The 12,244-nt window shown below is 50.1% G+C and overlaps 2 gene segments (V, D, J or C); both read left to right on the forward strand.

Annotated features, from left to right (window-relative positions):
- Positions 1 to 1,089: 1,089 nt before the first annotated feature.
- On the forward strand, positions 1,090 to 1,622 carry LOC122673913. The segment is given in 2 exon segments: positions 1,090 to 1,199; positions 1,285 to 1,622. Coding segments are annotated over 2 exon segments (387 nt in total).
- Positions 1,623 to 6,670: 5,048 nt separating this feature from the next.
- LOC122673914 lies at positions 6,671 to 11,744 on the forward strand. The segment is given in 3 exon segments: positions 6,671 to 6,716; positions 7,355 to 7,432; positions 11,404 to 11,744. Coding segments are annotated over 3 exon segments (465 nt in total).
- The last annotated feature ends 500 nt before the right edge of the window (positions 11,745 to 12,244 follow it).

Raw genomic sequence — 12,244 nt, forward strand, 5'->3', positions numbered from 1 at the left:
CTGCCAGCCTGCCAAGCCCAGTCTCTGGTAGAGCGATAGACTTTCCCAGACATTCATTTCTTTACATGCTTTAATGCTCACTAAGATCATCAAGATAAGTATTATTTTAACTGTTTGTACATCTGAGGGGACGGGAATTGCCCAGATCTCATACTTCATAACTTACAACTAGGCTTCCGCTCAAGTTTGTTCTCAGCACCTGTGGTTCCTTTCCTCATGGAAATGGCTCCATACAGAGCAAATTCTATATCCGTGCTGGGCTCTGTGTAACAGAGACAGTGTGGGGCTGTAAGATATGAACTGTTACTCAATGAATGCAGCTGTGCATCACAAGGAGGTATTCCCATGGAAAGGATCTCTCAATAAATAAAGATCATTTTTCAGTTACCCTGGAGTCTGCCACCCTTTGGGGTGTCCCTCCTACGTCTGTATTCCTTTGTGCCAATATGTCATCTGGGGTGGTGGGCAACCAGCTTCTCTACACCCAGAAAGGTGGGTCACAGGCCTGAGGGGGCTCTGCTTGCTCCCTCCCCTGACACGGGACACTCAGGCTCCTATGAACATGAATGAGCTGTACCTGCATTTAGCTGGTGGACCGTCTGTCAGTGAATTGATTAGATAGACCAAACAATTCCTCAAATGTTGATGAGCGTGCAATGAAGTTGGGAGCAGATTCCTGGAGAAACATGGTAGGTGAAGGGACAATCTCAGGACTGTGGTCAATTATGCAGAAATGGAACCTTGAAGTCCTACTGGGTCACATCAGTCATAGGGTCAACAGGAAGCCAGAAGGATTTCCACAAGATTTAACACTACAGAAATATGCAGATAGATAAAAGTAAACAATGTATTAATGAAGAATTATCTCTGGACTAGAACACACACTAAATTTAATTAGTTTGACATAAAGTTTACGTCAACCTCTCAGGCTTATATCTGTTGAGCTGGATGGATCTCCCTGTTGTGAACAGTTCACTCAGGTTCATTTCTGATTTGAGCCTCTGGGGGAAGGGGCGTGGCCCCCTGAGCGACAGGTCAGCTCTGGGGCGCGGGCAGGGACACGGACATCTCAGAAGGACTCCCTGGAGAGCCCCTCTCCCCTCTCATCCACACTCAGACCAGAGGGCCCTCCGCCTGCCCCGCTCCCACCATGAGCCCCTGCCTCCTGGGCTGTGTGGTCTTCTGTCTCCTGCAGGCAGGTGAGTCCTTGGGGCAGGGTCCCCTGGGGGTGCCAGCACTGAGCATGTCCACTGTGACTGCAGCATCGGTCCTCCTTCTCCACAGGGGCGGTCCACGCGGGTGTCACTCAGGACCCCAGATTCCAGGTCGTGAGGACAGGACAGAGGACAACAATGAAATGCACTCAGGATCTGGGTCATAACTCTATGTACTGGTACCGACAAGACCCGGGACTCGGGCTGAGGCTGATCCATTACTCAGCTGTGGCTCCCTCCACAGAGCAAGGAGATGTGCCCGACGGGTACAGCGTCTCCAGACCAAAAACAGAGAACTTCCCTCTCACGCTGAAGTCTGCCAACCGCTCCCAGACATCTGTGTACCTCTGCGCCAGCAGTGACTCCACGGCGCTGCACCACCACCTCTTCTCTGTGCAAAAAGGGTGATGAGGGCCCTGCAGCCTGGAACTGGGGAGCCCCTTGCAGACTCCTAGCACCCGAGCCTCGGAGCCAACTGACACACTGGCAACATAGCCAGTACTTGTTGATCTTGGCTGGCACAGATCTGACAACAGGACCTCAAGGACATGTGTCCAGTTTCACTCTCTGTCTTTTCACCGTAGCTGCCACGAGAGCCTAAAGATGCTAGCCAGCTCTGACTCCTAATATCAGTCTGAAAAGGAGGCCTCCAGGAGGGAAGGGTGTTGGGAAATCAGGTACATCTAGACCTTCTTGTCTCTCCCCGGGCACCACATGCCTGTGGCTGTGGAAGGTTCTCCCCCAGGCTGGCCCATGTGAGGTCTCTGCTCTTGTCCAACTTCCCCAGATGTGGGGTCTTTCCTCTCCCACCTTCCTGGCCCTCGTTCCCACCCTTCTCTACTTCAGCCTAGCTGCTCCTCCCTCATTTGGGACATGTCCTTGCCCGTCACCCCGGGAACCTTGTAATGATCCCTAAGTTTTCATATTTGAGTAGACTCCCTGGGGACCTCAAAGAGAATGCAACCTCAGTTAATTATTAATCATCCATAATTCCTTTGTAGTCCCTCAGGAGAGGGAGAGGCATACTGTGTGTGTATTCTCCACCACTGCCTGTCTTTAGCATCTAAATAGCCTAGACCCTGATGTTGCGAAAGACTGAAAGCAAAAGGAGAAGGGGGTGGCAGAGAAAGAAGTGGTTAGATAGCATCACTGACTCAACAGACATGAATCTGAGCAAACTCTGGGAGACAGTGAAGAACAGGGGAGCTTGGTGTGCTGTGATGCAAGGGGTGTCAAAGAGTTGGACTGGAGTTAGCAATTGAACACCACCACCACCAACAAAACTAACCCAAGTTTGTAGCAATTCCCTCATCACAATCTTCTAAAAGTCAAAGTATTAAATATTTCCTGCATGAACACCTTTCTTTTCTCTTGAAATACAAAATCATAAATCTGCTAAGGCAGGCTGGTTTGTGAGTTTGTGTTTCTAAATGCGTGTGTGTTCTTTAGAAAAACAAAACAAGCAAAAACACAGTGTGATCGGCAAGCAGTGAAATATTTTCTAATATGAAAACATCCCATGACTATTAAATCTGGGCAGGCAATCCTCCTTTCCACCCATACCACATGGGGACGCTGTGGAACTGCCAAACTCCGGAAGTTTCTGGGGCAGAGCAAGGGGACAGTGCTAGTGCCTGGGACCAGGAGGGTTAAGAGAAAGCTTCATTTGGGGTTTTTATCTCTAGAAGCCTGACTAGCATAGGTGCTAATTTGTAAGCTTGCTGTCCCAGCTGGGAGCCATGAACTTCAACTCTGCAATGCTGAAGGAGCCTCTGAGGTTGCAGAAAAAGTGAAGGGTACGGAGCTGGGATTTGGTAGGAAAGAAACAGAAAAGGGAAACACCAGCCTGAAGAGAGAAGCGAAGGAGCCACAGGGAAGGGCATCGGGCATAAACCCAGCCTCGCCCAGAGCAGCAGTCCAGCTCACACGTCATCTAAGAGACTGCAGGAGAGAGCAGGGTTCCTGGATCAGCTGACCTGGAATGAGAGGTCAGATTCCTGGAACCTGTAGAGGCAATGACATCAGAGCAGTGACATCACTGCCTTGCCTCCAATCAGAGGAAGACGGCCCTGAACCCCGGCTCTCAGAGAAGGATAGCTCTGAGCAAGGAGACCCCGGACAGCTCTGCCCCTCCTGCCATGGGCTGCAGCCCCGTCTGCTGTGTGGCTCTTTGTCTCCTGTGTGGCTCTTTGTCTCCTGGCAGCAGGTGGGTCCTTGGCACAGGAGAGAATCTGTGTTCCTAGCCTGACTTTGCCTGAAACCAAGGCACCATCGGCTTCCTTCCTGCCTTCTTTCTCAGCCCCAGTCTTCTTCCCCCTCAGGCCTTGTGGATGCTGGAGTCACCCAAACCCCAAGATACCTGATTAAAGCAAGAGGACAGCGAGTGACCCTGGGATGCTCCCCTGTCTCTGGACACCTCTCTGTGTACTGGTACCAACAGGCCCTGGGCCAGGGCCCCCAGTTTCTCGTTCAGTATTACAGGCAGGAAGTGAGGGGAGAAGCACAGCTCCCGGATCGATTCTCAGCAAAACAGTTCAGTGACTCTCGCTCTGAGCTGAACTTGAGCTCCTTGGAGCTGACGGAATCAGCCGTGTATCTCTGTGCCAGCAGCCCAGACACAGCCCTGCATGATCAGGTGCCTCTGGCACAAAAAGTCTCCTACCCCAGCTCAGGAAGTGTGGTGAGGGTGACTGCCTGCCTTCCAGGCCTAGATAGATCCGATAGACTCTCCCAGACATTCTTCCTCTGCTGTGTTTTAATGGTCCCACAGATCATCCTAGGTAAGTATTATTTTCTCTGTTTACACATCTGAGTGGAACTGACTTGTCCACATCTTCTGTGTCATTACTTTCAGAGCAAGGAATTTGATTCAAGCCTGTCCTCATTACTTGTGGTCTTTGCCCCCATAAAACTCTCTCCCACATAAAATAAATAGTACACATAAACACACACACACACATACACACGTACATGTTTTAAAGCAACTGGCTCACATATTTGTTAAGACTGGTAAGTCCAAAAGCTGCAGGCTGGTCTGGTGCTTCTAGAGACTCAGGGGGAACTGATGTTTAAGTTGAAAAGCAGAACTAATGGCCCAGTGTGATGGCCTTCGACTGATAATTATCTCTTACTTGGGGGAAGAATAGTGATTTCGTCTGTTCATCTCTTCACCTGGTTTCATGAAGACCACCTACGTTATGGAGGGTCATCTACTTTATGAATTAAAATGTTAATCTAATCTATTATTAAAATATACCTATTCACATGTTGAAAGTGAAGTTGCTGAGTCGTCTCCAACTCTTTGCAACCCATGGACTATAGCCCACCAGGCTCCTCCACCCATGGAATTGTTTAGGCAAGAGTACTAGAGTGGGTTGCCATTTCCTTCTCCAGAGGATCTTCCTGACCCAGAGATCGAACCTGGGTCTCCCACATTGCGGGCAGACGCTTTATCGTCTGAGCCAAAAAATAACCCTCTTTGGAGCACCCAGAAAAATAAAGCTAAATAGCCATGGCAGAGTCAAGTTGACATATTGTATTAGTCAGGACACCGTCTTCCAGGCTTGCACAGGAATTTAGTCGCATGAAGTCCCTGGCAGGTAACAGGACTCTGGATTTCTTGACTCCCTTTGCTAATCTCTGGCAGCCTCCTCTAGTCCTTTCTAGGTACTAAAGTAGATATGGACACAGTGTGACTTCAAGCCCTATACTTCAGGTGTACAGATGTCACAGGAAAGAAAGTAATTGTGTTTGTTGGTTCAATACATGAGAGAAAGAGAGCATGTAACTTACCCTCAGGTGTTTTTACATCAAATATTGGCATATGAATTATAGTAAACATTTGAATAATGTGAAGTTTGGGGACCCTGACCCAGCCCTAACCCTGATGTAAAAGTTTCTTTAAAATTCAGTCAACCTGCTGTATTTATGATTCCAGAACAGCAGATTCAACCAGACACAATTGTGTAGTACTGTGAAAAGTGACAGTGAAAGTTACTCAGTTGTGTCTGACTCTTTGTGACCCCCATACAGTCCTTGAAATTCTCCAGGCCAGAATACTGGACTGGGCAGCCTTTCCCTCCTCTAGCAGATCTTCCCCACCCAGAGATCCAACCCAGGTCTCTCCCATTGCAGCGAGATTCTTTACCAGATGAACAACAAGGTCTATAATTAGCATATATTAAAAATTCCACACAAAACTGGACACAGGAAGTTCAAAAAAGTGAGGTTCAAGGGACCCAGTCTATATACAATAACATTACACACTGTGCAGTGAACCAAGGAATGGTTTTGATCCATCCATATATATGTGTCCATGGAACATTCGCCTATAAAGACTGAGAACATTTCATCACCAGAAATTCTCTCAGGCCCCATTCCCAGGCCTGTCCCTTTCCCTGACAGTGAACAGTATGATTTCTTTTGCTGTCATTCTGTTTTAAAGTTCTCTTTAGCCCAGAGCTAAATATTTAAAACATTACTCCTGGAAAGGATTATGGTTAAAGACTTTCTTGAAAGCATGTGAGCACCATATCCATGTCAGGGACTATCCTATCTGGAGATGGATGGTTTGGAAAATGACCATCCAAAGATCTTCCCTGCCGGTACAAGCTTTTTTTTGTTTGTTTGTTTTTAAATTACTTATGCACTTTCATAAATTTCTTTTCTCATGCACACATTGCCTGAAATGATTTTATGGTGCTCTTTTGACAGGAAGTCCTCATCTAGGAAATTCCTTTAAGGTCCCATGTGAAACACACACAACAAGGCTTCCTGGTCACACACTGGGTGTTGGGACTGAGCAGGCAACCAAAAGCAGCACCTTTGGTGAGAGATCATTTCATGTCAGGAGAAGCTTGCCTTTGATTTGACCCCAGCTACAAGTCACAGGAGTTGAGTTGAAAAGTACCCCTTTCTGCAGCAGCCTGGCCTGGGCACTAGTCTCCTGTGTTGTGGGCCCCACTGTCTCTTGGACCAGAGACACTCTGAGCACAGGTGTGGATCCCATGGCCTTGCCAGGCCCCAATTCAATGCTTGTTTTTGTGGCTACAATATCGGGCTCATTTGTTGCTTCTGACTTTAGTTTCTGTGTTTTTGTCTCTGAGGCTCCAGGAAGTTAGTCCCCCAGACCCCAGAAGTCAGACCAGCACATCAGGAGGTCACCACGGTCATCCACTCATGACCAGCTGATTGATATTCAGGTTCAGAAATTATTGAGAAGTTGAAAATCACTGCAGCAGAGCATGACAGCTAGCACAGGGTCCTTCTAAATGTGAGGTTTGAGCACCGTGATAGAGTCTAGGGTCTAGGACATCAGTTACTGAATGGCTGCCACACTTCACAAGGACGTATCTCATGCAATGGATGTCTCACGTAGAATCGGAGCATTTTTCCTTTGCCCTGGTGTCAGCCATCTCTCGAGATATCTCTCCACGTCTGGACTCCTTTGTGCCAACATGTCTTCCGTGGTGCTGGGCAGCCAGCTTCTCTCCTCCAAGCAAGGTGGGCCACAGGCCTGAGGTGGTTCGGCCTGCTGCCCCCCCCCCCCACCCCTCAGACACCAGAAGACGTGCTCAGGTGAGCATGACGGCGCTGAGCCTGCGTTTGACAGGCACCCTGTCAGTCAGTGAATTAATAAGCAATAGAGCCCAAGGATTCCTCAGGTGTTACTGAGCCTGCCCTAAGGTTGGGGAACCAGATCCAGAATCATTGTGGGTGGAAGGACATGAACAGGACTGCTGTCAATTTAACAAAGTAGAAACATGAGGGATTACTGGGGACACGTGAGTCCTAAAGGGCAGCAGGAAGCCCTGAGGATTTTCCCTGAGATTCAAAACCACAGAAATATGTAGATAAAGAAAATGAATGTTTGTATTATTGAACAGCTATTTCTGGAATAAAATGTACCGAAAGTGGTGAACAGTTTTAGGGAAAGTTTAGAAGAACTTGTAAGGCTTATGTGCATTGAGCTGGATGGGTTTCCCTACTGTGAACAGTTCACTCAGGGTCATTTCTGATTTGAGCCTCTGGGGAAAGGGGCGTGGTCCCTGAGTGACAGCTCGGCTCTGGGGCCTGGCAGGGACAGTGATGTCTCAGAAGGATTCCCTGGAGAGCCCCTCTTCCCTCTCATCCACACTCAGAACAGGGGGCCTCCACCAGCCCCCCCTCCATGAGCCCCTGCCTCCTGGGCTGTGTGGTCTTCTGTCTCCTGCAGGCAGGTGAGTCCTGGGGGGCAGGGTCCCCTTGGGGGTGCCAGCACAAAGCATGTCCGCTATGACTGCAGCATCGGTCCTGCCTCCACAGGGGCGGTCCACGCTTGTGTTACTCAGGACCCCAGTTCCCAGGTCGTGAAGACAGGACAGAGCGTGACACTTAATATTACTCAGGATCTGGGTCATAACTGTATGTACTGGTACGGACAAGCCCCGGGACACAGGCTGAGGCTGATCCATTACTCAGCTATGCCTCCCTCCACGGAGCAAGGAGACGTGCCCAATGGGTACAGCATTCAGACCAAACACAGAGAACTTCGCTCTCACCCTGGAGTCTGCCAACCACTCCCAGACATCCGTGTACTTCTGCGCCAGCAGTTACTCCACGGCGCTTCCTGGCCACCTGCTCTCTGTGCAGAAAGACAGGGAGCCCACGCGCAAGCTCCGAGCAGCGGGAGCCTCACGCCCTGGGGACCACTGGCCGGCACTGTGACCCTGGATGTGCGATCTGAACAGGCCTGGATCTGACCCCAGGGACTCGGAGACACATGTCCACCATCCGTCTCTCTTTCGGAAAGCATCCAGTTCTGACTAGTTCTGACTGTTACTCATCAGCTTAAGACCCCCGGGAGGGAAGGATATTGGTAAATCAGATACATCTAGACCCACTTGTCTCTCCCCAGCACCTCATTGCCCTCTCTCTGGAAGTTTCTCCCCCAGCCTAGCTCTCAAGTGCTCCCTGCTCTTGCCCACCAGAGGGGCGGGTCTTCCCCGTTTACTGTCTTGGCCTCAGCTCCCCTGCCCTCTCTGCTCCAGACACACTGCCCTCCCCTCATCTGGGTCATGGGCCTTCCCCATGACACAGGGAAAGTTGTAACCATGCCTAAGCCGCTGTGTTTGAGAAAGCTCTTGTCGTCATCAAAGAGAAAACACCCTCAGTTAATTAGAAACCATCCAAAATCCCTCGGGAGTCCATTTGCAGGAGGAGAGACAGGCTGGGTGTGTGTGTTCTCCTCCCTGCCCCTCTTTCTTAGCATCTCAATTAACTTGGACCAGGTTTCTACCATTTCCCTCAGAGAAATCTTCTCAAAGTCAAAATATTTCCTCCATGCTATCTTATTATATCAAGATTTTAGAAGTTCATAGGAAATAAATAGGTTAATACATGTAAAGCCTCTTAATAAAATGCACTGGCTAGATTTTGGTAATGGGTTATTTAAATATGAAATCTGGAAATATATGGATCTGATTAATCAGAAGGAGGTCAGGAATACAGGTGTTCAGGCTGGCTTCAGTTGTGATCATGAGAGTGCTTATTTCTTTTGCCGGTTACTCCATTTTAGCTAACTACTGTCATTATAGTGGAGCAAGAATTGTTTCCTTCTTAGTAGAAATGTCTGATCATACAGTGTTTTACCTTGACAGGCTAAGACTAGACTTGAAGATCAACCCTAGTTCAGCCAGGTGGGTAAGGGAGCAGATGAAGGATGTGTGTGTTTGTGTGTGTGTGTGCTTGTGTGTGTGTGTGTGTGTGTAGGGGTTGAAAATGTGGAGTGTGGGGGATTTCTGTTCTTGTTTTAGATGGAAGGCACAGATCTGTGAGACTGTGGACCATTGACCACTAGGAGGCACTGTGGGTCCATGGTAAGCTGGGTGCCCTGGGAGAGGTTGAGAGTCACCCTGGGGAGGGCAGCTTAGGGGAACCTTGGCTACATGCCTGAATCAGAAAACAGGTTTGAGTTCCCTGAGTGGTCCAGGACACATGGACCCAGCCCAGACTCCTCACTGCCCAGGGGAGTGGGGACCTGCCTGGATCCTCAGGATGTGCAAAGGGGGTCGTCTCCTGGAGCAGTATGGGGAGCGGTGGGTGATGGATTAGTGTGGCTGGTGAGGGCTGGGTGAGGAGTGTCAGGCAGGGACAGGAAGAGAAGAGAAAGCCATGTTATGGACATATGCGGACAGTGCTCGCCTCACACCCAGCCTTTGCTGAGGGGCTGTGCAGGATGGGGAAGGGCATAGAGGAGCCCACCATGGGACCTGGCCAGGGGTGCAGTGGATCAGGAAACAGCCTGCAGAGACACAGAGCAGTGATGTCATAGGCAATGGTCCAATCAGGGAAGCGGGAGGGTCAGCACTTTACACCACTCAGCCCAGGAGCCCTGCCCCCAGCCAGCAGCAGTCTTGGGTTCCTGATGCAGCCATGGGCTCCAGGCTCCTCTGCTGAGTGACTCTCTGCCTCCTCGGATCAGGTGAGTCTGGACACAGTGTGGGAGCTTCTGAGATGCCTTTGCCTCCCTGAGATAGAAGCGTGGCGATGAGGGTTTAAGCAGGAGGCTTCCCTGTGCTCTGCCCTCAGCTTTCTCGTCTCCTCCCCAGCAGGCCTTGTCGAATCTGGAGTCACCCAGACCCCCTGATACCTGATCAAATCAAGAAAGCAGCAAGCGACTCTGATGTGTTCCCCTGAATCTGGACACTGTTCTATGTACTGGTACCAACAGGCCCTGGGCCAGGGTCCCCAGTTCCTGTTCAGTATTATGATGGGAAAGTGCATCCCTCGGAGCTGACGGACTCCGCTCTGTATCTCTGTGCCAGCAGCCAAGACACAGCCCTGCGTGATCAGGTGCCTCATTGACAAAAGCACTCCTGCCCCAGCTCAGGAAGTGGTGCCCAGGGTGTCGGCTGCCAGCCTGCCCAGCCCAGTCTCTGGTAGAGCGATAGACTTTCCCAGACATTTACTCCTTGGTATGTTTAAATGCTCACTAAGGTCATTAAGATAAGTATTATTTTAACTGTTTGTAATTCTGAGGGATCATGAGTTGCCCAGATCTCATACTTCATAAGTGTTACAGCGAGCATTCCGGCTCAAGTCTGTTCTCTAAACCTGTAGTCCCTTCGCTCACAGATATTTCTCTGTACAAGCAAATTATACTTACGCGTTATTTTATCTGTAACAAGATACAATTTTGGGCTCTATGATATGAATTGCTACTCAATGAATGACAGCCACACTTCACAAGCACGTATTCCCACGAGAGGAATGTCTCAAATAAAAACAGAGCCTTTTTCTTTTACGGTGGTGTCTGCACCTCCCTCCAGGTCCCTCCTACGTCTGTATTCCTTTGGGCCAAAACGTCATCCTGTGCTGGGCACCCAGCTTCTCTCCACCCAGAAAGGTGGGTCACAGGCCTGAGGGGGCTCTGCTGGCTCCCTTCCCCCAACACGGGAAACACGTGTGAACATGAAGGGGCTGTACCTGCTTTGACCGGTGGACCGTCTGTCAGTGAACTGATTAGAAACAGACCAAACATTTCCTCAAATGGTGATGAGCCTGTGGTGAGGTTGGGAGCAGAAACCTAGAGAAACATGGTGGGTGGAGGGACATTCTCAGGACTGCGGTCAATGTTGCAGAAAGGAGCCTTGAAGTGCTATTGGGACACAAATCATAAAGGACAGGAGGACGCCAGAAGGATTCCCCAGGATTCAACCTCCAGAAATATGTAGATAAATACAAGTAATGTACATGTTAATGAAGACTTATCTGTGGACTAGAACTTACAAAACATTTAATCAGTTTAACATTTACAGAAAAAATCTTTAACATTTGTAGAAAGGTTACAGCAATGTGTGAGAGTTACGTCCATTGAGTTGGATGGGTCTCCCTGCAGTGAACTCTTCACATAGATTTATGTCTGATTTGAGCCTCTGGGGGAAGGGGCGTGGTCCCTGAGTGATAGGCTGGCTTGTGCCTGGCAGGGACAGTGACATCTCAGAAGGACTCCCTGGAGAGCCCCTCTCCCCTCTCATCCACACTCAGACCAGAGGGCCCTCTGCCTGCCCCTGGCATGGGCCCCTGCCTCCTGGGCTGTGTGGTCTTCTGTCTCCTGCAGGCAGGTGAGTCCTGGGGTCAGGGTCCCCTTGTGGGTGCTAGCACTAAGCATGTCCTCTGTGACTGCAGCATCGGTCCTCCTTCTCCACAGGGGCGGTCCACGCTGGTGTCACTCAGGACCCCAGATTCCAGGTCGTGAGGACAGGACAGAGCGTGACGCTTAATTGTACTCAGGATATGAACCATGATTATATGTACTGGTACCGACAAGACCCGGGACACGGGCTGAGGCTGATCCATTACTCAGATGGCCCACCCGGCACGGACAAAGGAGACGTGCCTGACGGGTACAGTGTCTCCAGACCAAGCACAGAGAACTTCCCTCTCATGCTGAAGTCTGCGAACCGCTCCCAGACATCTGTGTACTTCTGCGCCAGCAGTTACTCCACGGCGCTTCACGGGCACCTCCTCTCTGTGCAAAAAGGCAGATGAGGGCCCTGCAACCTGGAACTTGGGGAGCCCCTTGCAGGCTCCTAGCACCTGGAGCCTCTGAGCCCACAGACACACTGGCAGCATAGCCAGTAGTTTTTGATCTTGCCTGGCACAGACCTGACAACACGGACTCATGGGCATGGGTCCACTTTCACTCTTTGTCTTTTCACTGTAGCTGCCACATGAACCTAAAGATGCTAGCCAGCTCTGACTCCTAGTATCAGTCTGAAAATGAGGCCTCCAGGAGGGAAGGGTATTGGGAAATCAGGTACATCTAGACCCTTTCTTCTCTCCCCCGGCACCACATGCCTGTCGCTGTGGAAGGTTCTCCCTAAGGCTGGCCCTTGTGTGGTCTCTGCTCTTGTCCGACTTCCCCAGATGTGGGGTCTTTCCTTTCCCACCTCCAGGCCCTCCTTCTGACCCTTCTCTACTTCAGCCTAGTTGCTCCTCCCTCATCTGGGTCATGTCCTTGCCTGTCACCCAGGGAACATTATAATGAT

Source organism: Cervus elaphus, chromosome 18, assembly GCF_910594005.1.
Source record: "Cervus elaphus chromosome 18, mCerEla1.1, whole genome shotgun sequence".
In the NCBI taxonomy this organism is placed as follows: domain Eukaryota; kingdom Metazoa; phylum Chordata; class Mammalia; order Artiodactyla; family Cervidae; genus Cervus; species Cervus elaphus.